General features: G+C 37.4%; 1 protein-coding gene and 1 long non-coding RNA gene across 2 annotated transcripts; both read left to right on the top strand.

The window, feature by feature from the left end:
* The first annotated feature begins 10,572 nt into the window (after positions 1-10,572).
* On the top strand, positions 10,573-11,575 carry LOC149216235 (uncharacterized). The gene is made up of 2 exons (XR_016250544.1): positions 10,573-10,909; positions 10,996-11,575. It is a non-coding gene; the product is annotated as an uncharacterized LOC149216235 (long non-coding RNA).
* Positions 11,576-11,826: 251 nt separating this feature from the next.
* Positions 11,827-15,548, top strand: LOC149216234 (chaperone protein ClpB1-like). Its single transcript, XM_089389872.1, has 4 exons — positions 11,827-11,996; positions 12,109-12,238; positions 12,390-12,590; positions 15,354-15,548. Exons 1-4 carry the CDS (start codon positions 11,827-11,829, stop codon positions 15,546-15,548), a joined length of 696 nt encoding a protein of 231 aa, XP_089245998.1.
* Positions 15,549-17,207: the final 1,659 nt, after the last annotated feature.

The following is a 17,207-nucleotide window of genomic DNA, read 5'->3' as shown; positions in this document are numbered from 1 at the left end:
ATCAGCACCTTTTTGTCCTCAACCATACCCCTTGAAAGTTATACTGAAAATCAATTTGATTTGTCGTTGATTGGTAAGAAGGGTTATTTTCAAAGAAAATTGCACTTTGGCTATGAAAGTATATTCTTATAGGTAGTTGTACTAACTGCATATTTGGACACAATATTTGTAGCCAAATTGCTTCCTTTCTTGCATGAGTGGCTGCCATGTATTCTTCTTGTGTAGTTGAAAGTGGCACTATAGACTGTCTCTTACTCATCCAACTGAATACACTTCCAAATAGGTTAAATACATACCCACTTTTAGATCTTCTCTGATATCGATCTCCAACACAGTATACATCATCAAAGCCATGGATATCCAAAGCTCTGCCCAATCCCGCTCTTCCTTGGTAGCACAAACCGTAACCAGTAGTGCCACATAATTACCTGAAAACCTGTTTCACTACTGTCCAATGCCCCTTCCATGATTTTGACATAAACCTTCTAAATACTCCCACTGCATGTTTAATGTATGGTCTAGTACATACCATTGCACACATTAGGCTACTTATTGGACTTGCATATGGAACACAGAACATGTCCTCTCCCTCTTCTTGTCTTTTGGGACACTATTCAACAAATAACTTTATAGCTACAGGAATAGGAACCCTCACTGGTTTACTATCCTGCATATTAAAAATCTACAATATTGTCTTGACATACTTCCTTTGGTTTAATTAATGCTTCCTATATTCCCAAACTCATTTAATTTCCATGCCGAAAATATAGTTTATAGCACCAAGATCTTTCATGTCGAATTTGGAGGGTAATTGGGTCTTCAATTCTTGGATAATTTCTTTGTTATTACCAATCAGCAACATATCATCCACATAGAAGACCAAATAAATAACATGATCATGAATTAACTTAAAATAAACTCAATGATATTCTTTGCTTCTGGTGAAGGCATGTCCCCGTATATATGTATCAAATTTCTGATATCACATCCTGGTTTACTGTTTTAACCCATACAAAGACCTTTTTAACCTACATACCACTTCTTTCTTACCCTTCACTGCAAAGCCTTCAGGTTGTTTCATGTAGATCTCATCTTCTAGATCGCTATGAAGAAATTCTATCTTCACATCCATCTATTCTACCTCAAAATCAAAAGCAATAGAAACATATAAAAGTAATTTAATAGAAGCTACCTTGGCAATAGGAGAAAAAATATCAGCAAAATCAATTCCTGGTACCTAGGAATAACCTTTTACTACCGACCGATCTTTCTATTTCTCCACTTTGCCTTCTTCATTCATATTCTTCTTAAACACTCATTTTCTTGCAACAGATTTCCTTCTTGTTGGCAAATCTACCATATCCCAAGCCTCATTTCTGTGCAAAGATGCCATTTCATCAACCATGGCCTCTTTCCAGAGTTTTCCATAGTCTAAATCTATTGCTTCCATGACACTTCTAGGATCATCATTAGTAATAGATAAAGGAAAATTTGAACAAAAAACAGTTCGAATGTACCTTTCTAGTTTCCTTCTTTCTCGAACTAGTCTTCTCACAAATGAAGTTTATGCCTCTTCATCTTCTGATTCCTCTTACGTTGTAGAGTTTGATTCCTCCTCCTCTAGCTCAAACTCTATCTTCTTAGTTTCATTTTGTAGGAATTTATGTTTAAAAACAATTTTGACCCATCTAAACACCACATCATTGTTTTACACAACCTTCATTGTTTATGGGTTCCAAAGCTTATAACCTTTTAAACCATCCTTGTACCCAATAAAGATGCACCTTTCATATTTTTTGTCCAACTTGGTTCTTTTCTCCTTCAGAACATGTAAATATGCATCACATCTAAATATCCTCATATGTGAAAGAGAGGGTTTCTTACTATTCGATACCTCTTGTATAGCCTTATCTTCCAACGCTAATGAAGGTGATTTGTTGACTAGGTAACATGCAATCTCCACTACCTCTAACCAGAATTCTTGTCCTAACCCAACACCACTGAGGATACTTCTTACTTTTCCCATTAAAGTCCTATTCATTCTTTCTACAACTCCATTTTCCTAAGGCATGTATGGATTAGTCTTCTATCATGCTATACCACACTTCTTAGAGAAATCTTCAAATTCCTTCTTGCGAAACTCTCCATCGTTATCTTTCCTCAACACTTTTATGTTCTTCTCTGTCTGGTTTTACACTAGACCCTTAAATCCTTTAAACTTCTCAAAGACTTTAGATTTCTTTTGGAGGAAATATATCCATCTATTCCTTTAGAATCCATCTATAAATGATACATAGTACATAGAATGTCCCAGTGATGGAACCGACACAAGTCTGAACACATCACTCTGCATAAGCTCTAATATTTGTTTTTCCCTCTTATCACCATAGGGGAAAATCACTTGATTTTACTTCCCATATATGAAATTTTGACGTAAATCAAAATCTATAGAGAAATTGGGCATATCTTCTACCATCCCATTACCATGAAGTATTTTATGGCCCTTCTCTCTAATACATCCAAGCCTTTGATTTCATAGCAAGGTCTTTTCTCCAGAGACGACTATATTTTCTACTCCATTTTTAGGAACCACAGGACTACTACACCCATCAATAACATTGCTACCCTAAATATTGTACAAGGTTCGAATCCAAACTCCCCACATAAATAGTAGTGCTCCCTAAACCATCTTGTAGGTGTGTTTCTTGAACACTTATTTTACACATGCATCATCTATCTTGTTTATATAAATCAGATTTGTGGCCAATGTAGGAATATGCAGAACACCCAAAAGTGTTCTAATCCTTCCACCTTACAAATTCAACTTAACTTTTCTATGATCGAAACTTCTAGCCTTCCTAACACTCCTTAAGAAGACATCACCACAATCATATTTATCATACTCCCACAACCACTCCTTATTGGGAGTGAACTGAAAGGATGTACTTGAGTCAATCAACCATACCTCATGATCTACATTTGTACCTGAAGAAGAATCAAGGTACACATCCCCACCTTCATCTGAGGTGGTTTTCTCCTCTACAAAAGGAGCATCATCAGATCCATTTCCTTTCTAAGGATATTTAGATCTATAGTCCTTTTTGAAGTACCCTTCTTTTCCACATTTCAAGCACACATTTACATTTTTTACTAGAGATTCAAATATCCCTCTAGATTTAGATCTCCCACTCAAGGATTTTTTTTATTTATTTTTTCTATTTTGGGGCCGTACTCATATAGACAAGGCATCAGCATTTTGTCCCTCCATATTTTTCCATCTCATCTCCTTCGATAGCAAGGATGAGAACATTTCATCGAACTCCAAGGTAGTCACATTTCTACCAATTGTAACAACCAGACTATCCCACGAGCTTGGTAGGTAACACAAACATTTGATGCACTTATCTTCATATATAATTTTTATATCATCAGATAACAACTCACTAACCACAATATTAAATCTCAGATGCTCTATCATCGAGTCTCCATCCTTCATCCTCAGGTTACATAGATTTTTTCCTAGGAACCGTTTATTCACCAGAGACTTAGATTGGTAGAAATTCCCTAACTTGTCCAACAAAGCCTTTGCTTAAGCTTCCTAACAATACTAAATCTAAGATACACAACATATTGTGATCTTTTCCTTTTGATCCAACTTCTTTGAGTGTTCAGCTAAAATTGTTGTTTGTTTAGTACTCGGATCTACTATGATCTACTGATCTCTATCCACCAACAGATCCTCCATCTTGAGTTTCCACCACTCAAAACTCTGACCACTAAATTTCTCGATCTCTATTTTTCCACTGGTCACCATATTCCTTCACCACAAGAATCAATCCCGTAGATCTCCCACTAAAAAGTTTTTCCCATAAGCCTGAGAAAAACCTCTTAGTAGTAATGGCATCCCCTTGAAACCAAACGAATATACATAGACATTTTTGGTCCTATCCCAAAACTGAGGCTACTAGGTTTATTTTTCATTATATTCCTTTCAGTGCTACAATACATATATATATACATGCCAAAGCATCCATAAACCCCAATCCATTAACTTTGGATTAGAATATAACTATAGTTCCCTAGGCTAGATCTACAAAATACCATGCGTAGAACACCATCATGCCGAAAACCATGCACAAAACCATAGGTAGGTAGCGCGAGGGGCTGGTCATGGAAAGAAAATAATAAACAACCAACACCTTTGTAATATTCTTCCTTTTACTAAGTTAATCCTTCACTTTGTACTTCTATCAAGTTTTCATTTACTATATACTTCATCTTTAGAGCCACTATTGACTTTCTTTTGGTATAGATCAAGACATACTTCAATTCTTTTAATTTTATTGCTCCCTCTTGAGCTAAGATTTAGTATAATATATCTTAACAAAAATATTTATTTTAGGGAGAGTCCTTTTCTCACAAATTTTATTTGTTCTTCCACCTACTAATAAAGCCTTTCCAACATTCATTATGTACCTGCAATCCTCACTAGGAGGTCATCAAAGAATAGTTACCAACAAGAAAACGATTCAAAGATAAGAGACTAATTTATATTAAAAAAAGAACAATACTAGTAATCAATGAAGAGAGATATACAATATTTTTCTTTTAAGAAGAATTTTATATCCCTATTGATATTTGGTCTCCATACATCCATTTTTAAGGTTGTCATCTTCATCCACATCATTATGATGTCATCCCTTTGTTGCAAGAGCTAGGGATTTCTCATTCAGTGGAAATTTGGATCTAAATTCAACCCTAGAGATTTTGTCCATAAACCATAAACCATTATTTTTTACTAGGGTTTACAAACCATATATATCTAATTGTGTATAAACCATATAATTTTTTACATCCAAGGCTTTCATTCAGTCTTCCAAACCCTATATTTAAAAAGGTTCATTTTCAACCTATTTCAAGTCATATTATAGAATCATAAAGTCCTGAAGTTTTTGGAAAACAATCAAGAACGTGTATCCCACAAAATACTTGGTTATTATTATAATTCTCTTAGATAAACATGACTCTTATCCTTTCAACCTAAGTATCCTATTCGTGATGATACTAAGAGATTCAACAATTGACTCATTTTTCTTAACACGGTTTCGTTCATTAGCCTTAAAGAGGAACTCAACCTCTTATTCACTATGAGACCATAAATTCTAAACCTATAGTAATAGTAGAAACATCAATGGCAACCTATCAATAACTAATAATGTTGAAGCAATGAACTAGGAGTTGGACTTTGGAGTAGGTGTTCAATTAAATCATCCTCATCTTATTGTCCTCCTCCAATGGTTGCTTCAAAAATATAAAGTTAGGTAGAATAAACCTCATCGTCTTCCTCCTTCTCTAACCATAAAGGTAAATCATGCTCTAGGGTAGGTTGAGAAGGAGGGTATAGGACTAACTATTTGGAAATATGCCCATTCTTAATGGTAATATTCCCAGCTCTGCAGCTAATGTGAGCATCACTTGTGCCCAACCATGGCCTATCAAGGATGAGAGGATAACCAGTAAACTTAGCCTTAGGCTAAAGAACTAGGAAATCTACAAGGTACTCCTAGGAGTCAATGGAGACCATCACGTCCACTAGAATTCCCTTAGGGGTGACTATGAAACGGTCTGGAAGTTGTAGAATTATTTTGGTCTTCGTCAATGACCCTTGGAGGTTGAGCTTGAGCATGGTGTCGTTAGTCATCACATTGATGGCATCCCCAAGATCAATCAGAGTGTGTGGGAAAATGGTGCCATTGATGTGCACATCTACTATAGGGCTTCCATGGACAAAATATTTTGGACATATTACCTACCCCAACATTAAGTCAGACAACTACCCAATGACATTAATGGTAGGGGAATCCCCTTTTCTTCTTCCTCAATGCTTGAAGAACTTTTCCTTAATCATCTTATTGTAAATGGGAACATATTTGATTTCTTGTAGAAGCAGGATCTTTACACATAGACTTTTTAATTCTCCGAGAAGTTCAGTTTCTTCTAGGGTAGGATGGAGTGGTTGGGCTAGTCTTTCAGGAAAGGGTGGATTTACATTAAGGTTGATTTATCTCTTTCTTCCTTGACCTCGCTATTTGGAGAGGGAGGTTGGTTGTTTGGGAGAATTCTCCCAGATCTTAGGTTGATCTCCTGGATTTTTGTAGCATAAGCTGGGTATGATGTCTCTCCAATGTATGCATGTTGAACCTGCCTATTGTTTGGGTTTGGATTTGGATATGTAGGCATCTGGGGTTGGTTAGGTGGAGTCGAGTGTACGAGTTGTGGTTGGTTAGGTGGCGGAGGCAATAGGACTATAACATTCTTGAATTGGAGCCTCCACCCCTCGGGTGGGGTATTCCACTGATGTTATGGCTGAACATAAGGTTGAATGACTAGCTGGCTAGCTAGGATTCATACTAAGATGCATAGGATGAAGGAGGCGGTGTAGGCCAGAAAGGATGAGCAGGGGGTCCCCAAGAAGGTATAACTGTGGTTTGGTTGGGGTTTTAATATGCATGGGATGGCCCTTTCATACCATGCTGGTATTGTCTATGCCCAAGAGGTCTCCTTTGGATGATGTAGAAAGGCTTCTCAGTGACCCCTTTAGCTCCTGGACACACAAATTTGAGTCTAGGTAAATAAGGGCACTAGTCAGTGTAGTGGTTTTCTTCATAAACTAAGAAAATCTTAATACAATTCGATGGACATTCATTCCTAGGATGCCTCCAGGTGCATCTAGGAAAAAATATGGCCAAGGCTATCTCTGCTTCCTCTTTCTTCCTTTTGATTTTCATGGTGTCCAATTGTAAGGAAAGGTTTTGCAGCATATCACTTTTGAAATCTTCCAACATATTTCCAATTTCACCCTTGATGGATAAGTTGGAGGATGATGTACTAGCCATATGCTGACTACCACTACCGTTTTTCCTTGGCTGCCCCAGAATTGTTTCTGAAGACAACCTTAATAAGCTCATATGGTAATTGGTAGACATCTCCTCCTACTATCATATGTAAGATATCTAGGAGATCTTCCCTTACTCCTCTAAGCAGAACCAAATTTAGTGACTTAGGGTCGAGTGTGCACCTGGCCCTTTTGTAACTGAGTTGAAATATTTCTTCATAGTCTTCTAAGGATTCATCATGCCCTATGGTCATCATGAAAATATCCTCTATAGTATCCTTTGACCTACATTATTCCATATATTTTTTGTTAAAAACCTGTTACATCTGAACCCAAGTTGTGATGTTATCTCTAGGTAAACCCATGAACCAACATATTGTTGCATCCTTGGGGGTGGATGGAAACAATTTTAACTCTTTCTCATCATCTTTATAGTCATAGGTTCAACATATAATAACATACACAAATACGAAAGTGTGAGGATCCTCTTTGGTCAAGCCATGGAAATAAGTTAGAGAAGAGGGGCTTTTATTCTTCATCTTAGTGTCCCCATTCATCTCCTTGATGGGGAAGGCACCCTCAAATCTCTCTCTATTTCCTCTGACATTTCAGTTTTTAGCCATTGGTTTAGTAGGAATGGATTCTTCCTCTTCTTCTTCCCCTGTAGGTTCCTCAAATATGTAAGGCTGCTCACCTAAAGGGTCTTCCAATTCATGATCAATAAATTCGAGAGAAGGTTGACTGTTGGATGCAGTGGGGGTATTTGACAAGAATTTCCCTAAATTGTCCCTATTCCTACGAGACATGAAAGGAAATGTTTTTGGGCTTATTTCTGGAAGATCTTTTTTAGCACGAAAGTAATTTGCAAAAATGAAATTGTTGATTGAACAAAAAGCCACTAACAAGAAAAACTACTTTCCGAATTGAAATTTTACTTGTAGAATGGAAAGGAAAGTAGATAAGACAAGTGAAAGAGAGGAAGAAACTAGATTACTTTTGTAGAAATAAACTAATGGGAGAAAATTGGAGACTAGAAATATAAGAAAGCAGTAATTACATTCTACTTAGACACCTCCATGTCAACAGTGCCAAAAACTGATGACCCTAGGTACTGCAACAATAATGTTGCAACTCCCAGGACTACCAGATTTACTTATCAACCTAGGGTTCGTACAAACCTAGAGGTGACAGTGCTATATGCACAAGTAAAAGTGTACATATTGCTTGCTTTCACTACTCATCTCATAAGAGACACCAGGGGTTCTAATCCGGACTTCTATGGGGTCAAAAGAAGCTTAATTATCTGATGGAAGGAGAGAAAACCTATTCTAAGGGAGAGATACTCTACTGTAGTAATGAAGAAAATTGCATCTAATGATTAAACTATACCATAACCTCACTAACAAATCAAATAGCTATGCTAAGAATAATTGCTAAATTAACACTAATTTAATGCTAATTATCTAAGTTGCAGAAGTAAAGAGCATCAAAACTAGAATAAGGTGTAAGCAAAGAACTAAAGTAACTCATATTTCAAGCAGAAGAGTAGTAGGAGGGTCAAATTAGTGAAAGGAGGACATGAGGAAGCAATAATGCATAAAAATCATTGGATTAGTCAGGTGAATGGAAAATGAGAGACAAAGATTGGATTGTAGGAGGTTACATAGATAGATGGGCAAATAGGGTTGACTAATAGGATGAAGGGTGGAGATCTTATTGTGAAGGATTTCGTGAATGGATGGACAAACAAGGTAACAATGCAGATGAACGTTGGAGATAGCATCATGAGGGATTAGGTGAGTGGATAGACAAACAAGGTTAATAGGAGATGAATGGCTGAGATCTAATCACGTAGGTGAAGCCAAGAGTTGGATGGACGAGGTTAAGAGGAACAATGAACAACTAAGATATTATCACACAAGTGAAGTCAAGAGATGGACAACAAAGATAATATCGTGGGGAAAAGAAACATGCGGAAATGAGGGAGCAAGTTTCTAAGGTGGTAAGTAGTTTCTTGCGTGTGCTTTAGGCTGTAAGAATTATTTCGAAATTTCATGTGATTAGCCTTACTGTGCAACATATAGCATGAGAAGACCACTTTTATCACATGCTCTCGGGTGGATAACGTTCATGCACTAATTCGTGTAAGATTGTGCGATGGCCGTTAGATCAGGCAGGACTGATCAATGGTAGAGATCGGCCAAGCTAGTTGGCGATCAGGTGAAGTGACAACCGTCAGATCAGGCAAGGTAGATCAATGGAGGGGAATTAAAGTGCATAAAGTGATTGGGTGACACACTAGTCATCAGATCAAGGGACAGATCGAAGGTGGAGATTAAAGCTCATAAACTTAGTGGAAGACTCCACACGAGGCAACAGTTAGAGAAAATAGTGAATGAAACTATGATTAATAAGGTTTGTTGGTGATCAAATGGTGAGGAAGTGATGCATGAGGAAAGTGTTGGAGGCGGTTTCAACTGAAAATGACAGGGATAAATAGTGTGGGTGAACAAATAACTGCACTAAATAGCAAACTCCATAGCCCATGTGAGAACTAGAGACCTTTGTTTCTGGGGCTATTGAAGGGTCCCTTCCTCAAGTCATGGTCCCAGAGGGAGGAGATGAGGCCAAGACACCTGTACACAACCTGATAGTGATCCTTTTCCTCTAACTAACCTATGAACTGAAAGAAGGCATAAAATAAAGTAAACTACAACAATTGCAACTACTGAAGCGGATGAATAGGAAAACCATGCATGACCTACGATATATTATTGTAATGAAAGTGCAACTAGTTAAGCAAATAAACATTGAAAATGATATGGCTACTTAAGCAAATGAACAGAAAACCATGAAACTACTAAGAAAATAAATAGAACATAAGTCTATGTTAACATACATGTATAGTAAAGAGGAGTTGTGGTTGTTTGGTTCAGGCCCTAACCCAAGAGCTTTAGCCCTCAAATTTAACTCAAAGCTAGCATAAACATAAGTCATCCTCATTATAAAAACCATGAATTATAGAGAAAACTATCACAAGTCTTTGCAGCTCAGAAATAAAACAGGCTTTTACAAATGAAGTCCAAACCCTATTGAGGTCCTAAGCCTATCTACTTATACATGTGATAAACTGGTTTCTATCACTTTCACTTGCTCGGTTGTCTTATAGTATTCAAAGCGATGGTTGTTTGCACTCTGAGATGATGGAGAAATATTTGAATGGAGGGGTACTAAATGAGGAGGATTTACCTCCTATAATTACTCTCCCTTGTCCCATTTGATTTTTTACCAAGGTCTTTGCCACAGTCGCTTGCTTTTATCCTTTATTGCTACATTTTTCCTTCCTTTTATCCATCATTAGTTCATTACATGCACGTTAGACCACAAAACAAAATATCCAACTCTAACTCATCTCATAAACAAAATATAATCAAAAGTATAGAATAAGTTGTGAGAATAGTTGGTTTGACTAAGCTAGGAGGTGAATTAAGGCCAATTAAGGCCCATATAAGGCTCAACACCATAATTAGGCCGATAGGCCTTCCCTTTGAAAGAGACTTCCGTCGTCCCTTTCATTCTAAGGTTGACACCTGACATTTTTTTCATCTTGCCGTTTTGCATTTGTTAATGCCCCTGTATGCGTTGTTAATCCGTGGATTGTGGAACCTCTACCCAACAACCTACGTGTGGTGCGGTGGATTGTGGAACCTCTGCCCAACAACCTGCGTGTGGTGCGGTGAACGTTGTTGGACAAGATGAGGCGGTTCAAGCGGTTGCGGAAGCTATGTTAAGATCGTGGGCTGGACTTGAAAGACCTCAACAGCCGACTAGCATGCAGTCTTTGGTCGACCGATTTTATCTTTCGAAATTCTTCTGTCCCCTGACTTCAAAAATTGCAGGCTTTGCTGCCTGTTGCTGTGTGATGCTGTCACGGGACTTTGAGCATGGGGCAGCGCGACCAGTTGGGGATTTTTATCGTTTTCAGTTGCCCGCTTTCATTTCCATTGTCCGCAAGTAAGGTGTATTTCCACCCCAATCAAATTTATTATGGAAAATGGCTTATTAACAAGCAGGTATCTGAATTTTCCATCTTCAATCAGTTCATTGTTATATAAGCCTGCAACACTATAGCGAGAAATTTCACAGTTGCGACTCGCGGTGAATGCCGTGTATTAAACACTGGGGGTTTTCAACCCTGGACGGGAATTATTTCACACACCGAACTAACCGCCATAAAAACCCTCGCCAAAGAGTTGCCTTCACCGATTATTTATTGATCCTTTTTTATTTTTACTTGCAATCAAGTAGAAGTTCTTCCTTGATTATTCGTGGTTTCGAAATTCAGATTTTTCACGGGCAACCCTAGTTGTGGTAGCTTCTGAAGTTCATTAAATGCATTAGGGTTTTTCCATTTCAATTTTTGTAAATTTTGTTATATTTTGGAGTTTAAAATTGTTGATATCAATGTTTTCCTGTTTCCAATGTTTTCAATGTTTAGGTGGATATTGTGGTGTTCCCTGGTTCGCTTTATCGGGTTCTGGTACTTAATTTTTATTCAAACTAGGAGTGAGATAGAAATGTGTTCCCAGGGTGTAAAAATGTCAACTTTTTTTTTTGACATTCAATGCAAAATTATCAGGTCCTATGTCTTTGTCGCGGTGGATTTCTGGAGAAGTTAAGGTAAAGGGTGTTTGTTTTTCATAATTTTTGCTTTAATTACATTTTATGACACTACACTCTGTGTCTTTGTCGCGTTGGATTTCTGGAGAAGTTAAGGTAAAGGGTGTTTGTTTTTCGTAATTTTTGCTTTAATTACATTTGATGACACTACACTCTGCATCTGATATAGATGCAAGGGGCTTTGGACAAATCAAGGAGCTTTGCACTCTTAAGGTAGAGAGAGTAAGTGGGATGGAAAGTTCAAAGAAGCAATGTGGAAAATGCAAAGTCTTGGGAAAGGAGAGGAAGCTCAAATACTTGGGAAAGGAGGGATTTTTGACATTGCTGGGACAAGAGATAGTCGTTTTGGTTTGGTCCGTATTGATATGTCTGAATATATGGAGCAACATTTAGTTGCAAGGCTCATAGGTGCTCCTCCTGGGTATGTGAACAGCTAGATGTTTCTAATTGAGATTAGTTGATAGCCAGACACTCAATTGGTTGACAGCAAGACGCCTTTTCTACACTTTGCTTCAAATGCTTGATGATGGTAGACTTACGGATGGCCAAGGTCGCACTGTTAGTTTCTCAAACAGAGTCATTCTCATGACATCCAACCTTGGAGCAGAGCACTTGCTTGCTGCATTGTTTGGCCACACAACAGTAAAAACTGCAAGAGAGAATGTCACGCCACACAACAGTAAAAACCGCAAGAGAGAATGTCATGCAAGAAGTATGCACACGCATTCCTGGACTCTGTGTATGCATCTTTTTCATATAATTTTATCACAAAGTTGGTTGCGGTGCTTTGACATGCCTTTGAATATTGTTGTAGGTTAGAAGACATTTCAGGCTAGATTTATTGAATAGACTTGATGAGATAGTTGTATTTGATCCTCTTTCTCATGATGAGCTCAAGAAAGTTGCTAGAATACAGATGAAAGATGTAGCAATTCGTCCTGCAGAGAGAGGTGTTTCTTTAGGGTTTACAGATGCCGCTCTGGATCTTGTTTTTCACGAAGCCTATGATCCTTGGGTAATAACATTGAAATATGTTTATTATGGTTGTTGTTGCCATTTACATTAATCTGTAAGTGAGAAGTTTAAAGAACTGTCAAATGGCAATTGCAACCTTACCATACAGATAAAATGTCTGGCTTTCCAAGTAAAGATCAGCTAAATTTATAGACTTGATGATGGACCTTACATTGGGAGATGCTTATGTATGCTGTTGTATGTCATATGCATTAATCCTTGGGTAATAACATTGAAATATGTTTATTATGGCTATTGTTTCCATTTACATTAATCTGTAAGTGAGAAGTTTAAAGAACTGTCAAATGGCAATTGCAACCTCACCATACAGATAAAATGTCTGGCTTTCCAAGTAAAGATCAGCTGAATTTATAGACTTGAGGATGGACCTTACATTGGGAGATGTTTATGTATGCTGTTGTATGTCATATGCATTAATTCGACAGTGAAAAACACTTGCGGATGGGCACTTGGATGCTAATCGTATAAGCTGTGCACAAATTTCACCACCTCCATTTTGAAGCAGTTAACTTAACAAGAATGGTAATAAATATGATGTTTGTTGTGGCCATTGATATCATCTACATTGATGGTTTTTTTAACTGTATAAGTTATTCTCATGTTTCGTTACTTCAAGGTAATCTGAAATTGGCTTGATGCCAATCAATCTTATCACGTTTCACCCACTACTACTTGTCAAATCATTCATTTGATCCCCAAAAAAAATCCTTTTCCTATGTGTAGGAGAGAAAAAGACACCCCTGTACTAAGCGGCAATCCAGACCCAAAATGTTTTGGCAAGTTTGCAAATCCACGTAACATGCCTAACCGTTATGCATCTCCCAGCAAACTACACAACGTGCATTTGTAAGGTCAGTGATATATAGTCTATCTTTTGCTGCTGAACCCATACGAAGATTGAACCACCCAAACATTCTAATCTCAAAATAGTTGGATGGCTAGATACCTTGAGGCTTGAGGCCTCCTCATCCACCTTGTTTCGGTATCCTGAATGTTCCATTCTTGTCAAGGTGATCTGCAATGGGATAAATTGGCCAACACCCCCATGTTCGTCTGGAGATTGAATGTTATCAGAAATATTCTCTATCCAATAATGAAGGGAAATATTTACTGCCAAGAACCCAGTGGGTTAAACCCACATAAAAATAGCAACAACATTGCTTCCATATACATGTCAGCCGAAATTGCAGTTCTCTAGCCTAGATATTTGTTGCCCTTTTCTGTCGAGATCTTTGTCTTTCTTCATTATGGCTTCAGTCCTCAACACTTTGCTTCAAATGCTTGATGATGGTAGACTTACGGATGGCCAAGGTCGCACTGTTAGTTTCTCAAACAGAGTCATTATCATGACATCCAACCTTGGAGCATATCACTTGCTTGCTGCATTATCTGGCCACACAACAGTAAAAACCACAAGAGATAATGTCATGCAAAAAGTATGCACACGCATTCCTGGACTTTGTGTATGCATCTTTTTAATTTAATTTTATCACAAAGTTGGCTACGGTGCTTTGACATGCCTTTGAATATTGTTGCAAGTTAGAAGACATTTCAGGCCAGAGTTATTGAATAGACTTGATGAGATAGTTGTATTCGATCCTCTTTCTCATGATGAGCTCAAGAAAGTTGCTAGACTACAGATGAAAGATGTAGCAATTCGTCTTGCAGAGAGAGGTGTTGCTTTAGGGTTTACAGATGCTGCTTTGGATCTTGTTATTCACGAAGCCTATGATCCTGTAAGTAATCACTTTGTTTCTTGTTTTATTCAGTCTAACTTGCCAGGGGATGTGCCCCCTACCCTAATAAACTTGACACTGCATCTCCTTCACAAGTCCTCCCTTTCCCTATTGCAGGGGACATGACCCACTCCTTGGACACATGTCTCCACATCGTAGGAGATGTTGTGGGAGGGTTCCCTGACTAAATTGAACTTACCTCCCTTTGAAACAATCTAGAATTGCGATTTATATGTTCTATTCTGATGCCTGGTATTTTTCATTCATAATGTTTGCTGGGTGTTCTTCATGTACAATGATTTTATTCAAGGTCTGATTTCTATTTTCCATGCCCTGTCATATAAACATGTGTGGAAAGTTATTCTAGGAGTTTGATGTTTTGCAGAGTTTTGGTTGTGTTGGCCAACAGTGAATATTAAAAGCGCAGGACTTTTCAGTTTACAATTTCATTTTCTCATATTTTCAATGGTCTGTCATATATTTTGCATGAACCTGTCTAGGGAGTAATTTTAGTCTGATATTTTTGCTGGCAGTTGGTTATGGTGGCCAACGGTTGATCTTTAAGAGCTGTGAACTCTTCAGTTTACAGAGTTGCTTTCTGAGATTTTCAATTTTCTCAATTTTCACATTCAGTTTCAGATTTTCTAATTTTCACGTGATTTTCTTCCTTCTGTATGGATCCCATCGATATAAATTTCAGTTCTGTTCTTTAAATTTTAACATTTTCCTCTCGCACTTGAACTTTAAAAATGGGGTGTTGCCTGTCTCTGCGTACTCGACGAACTTAGTTCAAAGTATATAGTAAAGGGATGTTTTTGGTGTGTTTGTTGATTAATATAAATTAATGCATTGTTTACTTGTTAATACTAGTGAAGCAGGCAGGATCATTATTAGCCTTTGTGGTTTGTGGGCAATTTAGGTCAAAATTTGTGAGTAAAATGCAAGACTAGTTGGGGATTCTCATTTAAAACCTCTAAATGGATAACGTGGTAACCTGGTACTTGTAGGTTTATGGTGCTCGCCCCTTGCAACGATGGTTGAAAAGTAAAGTTCTCACTTTGCTATCTTGGATGCTCATCAGTGGGGAGATTGATGAGAACAGTAAAGTATACATTGATGCAGTGCCTGAGCACCAACTCCCAGAGTTTGCTCCAGATACATCCTCAATAAATTCATCTATCACTGGCAATGCTTGGAGTTGATGATGATTTGGTATCAAACAGTAGTCTCTGTAAAAGCTTCAATATTTTATATGTGGTGCATTACTGTGAGCCAATGTCACTACTTAGTTGTGTTCAATTTCAATCACTCTGCATAATGGCTGAAGCTGTGTCTGAAGTTGAGTGGAGTCCATGTAAAGTCCCTTGCCCACTTGATCTACTTGGAGCAAACTTTTAGAGAACAAGAACATGATAATAAAAAACCTAGGGGCAAAACCTTTTGCTCTGCAAATTCCAGTTGGGATCCTTAATAAATATAGTTAAAGTCTATAAGAACTTTTTAAGGCATTTCGGCGCCCCTCAGTAACTAATTTAATCATTTGCACATCTCTTGAGCTAGCTCACTGAAAATACATATAAAGATCATGTTTCAAAAAGAAATAGATGGACCTACATGTAAGTAGAGAAGCAAACGGTTCCGGCTCCTCCAGTGGTAACCAAAAGGAAAACTTTACAAATGGGTGAAATTCATTGCCACCTGTAGCATGTAGTATAAAGGAGGACAAATGAACTTCTGCCGGGTTGTTGGAGATTCAGAAGCTTCAGAAAAGGCCTATAGCCTAATGGCATGTAGCAATCTAGCATTGCAGAGTGTTTGAATTAGATAACAGCCCAAAACCAAAGATATCATCCACAAATGAGATGCAATTAGGGGATCACGGTTTCAATCAGACATGATGTTATGAAAATTCAACGTCAATACAAACTGGACCAATAGACAGATTTTTTTAATTGTTGACATAAGAGAATTTGAATTAACATGATCCATAGAAAGATCATTAAGATTTAAAAAACTTAGGTGACCTTACACTTATGCAGAGCAGCAAAGGTTCCTTCTCCTCCGGTAGTTATCAAAAAGGAAACAGATGGCTAAAATTTCTTAACGCCTTTATCCTTTTGTAGAGAGGACAATGAAATTTTGCCTATTTCAATGAGATAATACGCCATAATCAAAGACAAGATCCACAAGGAGAGACGGTTAAGAAATCATGGCTTCAACTAGACACAATGTTGTGAAAAGTCAAAGACGATAATGGACCCTTGGGCTGATATTTGATTTATTTTTATAGTTGACATAAGACAATTTGAATTAATATGATCCATAGAAAGATCATTAATTTTCAGAAATGGTTCACATAAGCAGATAACCAAAAGTTTGTTCTCTTCCAGTGGCTACCAAGAAGGAAAACTATAGAGAAATTCAACAACTATAATTTAATAATCCTATCGGCCTCTCTTTGTACGTTTTGGGACAATTGCTAGTTTTTAACTAAATGAGAACAATGGTTATTGTTTAGAGTAATACATAAGCTAATAAGTGACGATAGCATTTTGAAATTTTTATATTATATGTAGTGATAATAAATCACCGATAGGTGTATACATGTGAACTTTCCGTGGAAGAGGGTAGGTTGATTTTTGTTCTGTGTTAATAATCAACAAACATATTTGAGTTAGTGTGAATATGCCTAGCATATTCTTTTCCTGAGTATTTAATTGACAACTGCAAAAATGGAAATGAAAATAAGGAAACAGGTTGGAAGATTTAGTGTGGAAGTGTTGGCAGTTGCATTAACACGTCAAAGTTGGTTCATGAATATACAAAAAAAATTAATGTATGTTATTATAAAGATTTGAATT

Source organism: Pinus tabuliformis, chromosome 1_1 (genome assembly GCF_031772625.1).
Source record: "Pinus tabuliformis cultivar Carrire ecotype Pingquan chromosome 1_1, CPIR1, whole genome shotgun sequence".
Taxonomy (NCBI): domain Eukaryota; kingdom Viridiplantae; phylum Streptophyta; class Pinopsida; order Pinales; family Pinaceae; genus Pinus; species Pinus tabuliformis.
This window is presented reverse-complemented; position numbering and strand designations above follow the sequence as displayed.

What these genes read in the sequence shown, in the direction of transcription:
- LOC149216234 (XM_089389872.1), top strand. Translation starts at nt 11,827, where the DNA reads ATGTGGAAAATGCAAAGTCTTGGGAAAGGAGAGGAAGCTCAAATACTT. An exon ending in CTCATAGGTGCTCCTCCTGG is followed by an intron (nt 11,997 to 12,108) that starts GTATGTGAACAG and finishes TGATGATGGTAG; the next exon opens with ACTTACGGATGGCCAAGGTC. An exon ending in ACGAAGCCTATGATCCTTGG is followed by an intron (nt 12,591 to 15,353) that starts GTAATAACATTG and finishes TGGTACTTGTAG; the next exon opens with GTTTATGGTGCTCGCCCCTT.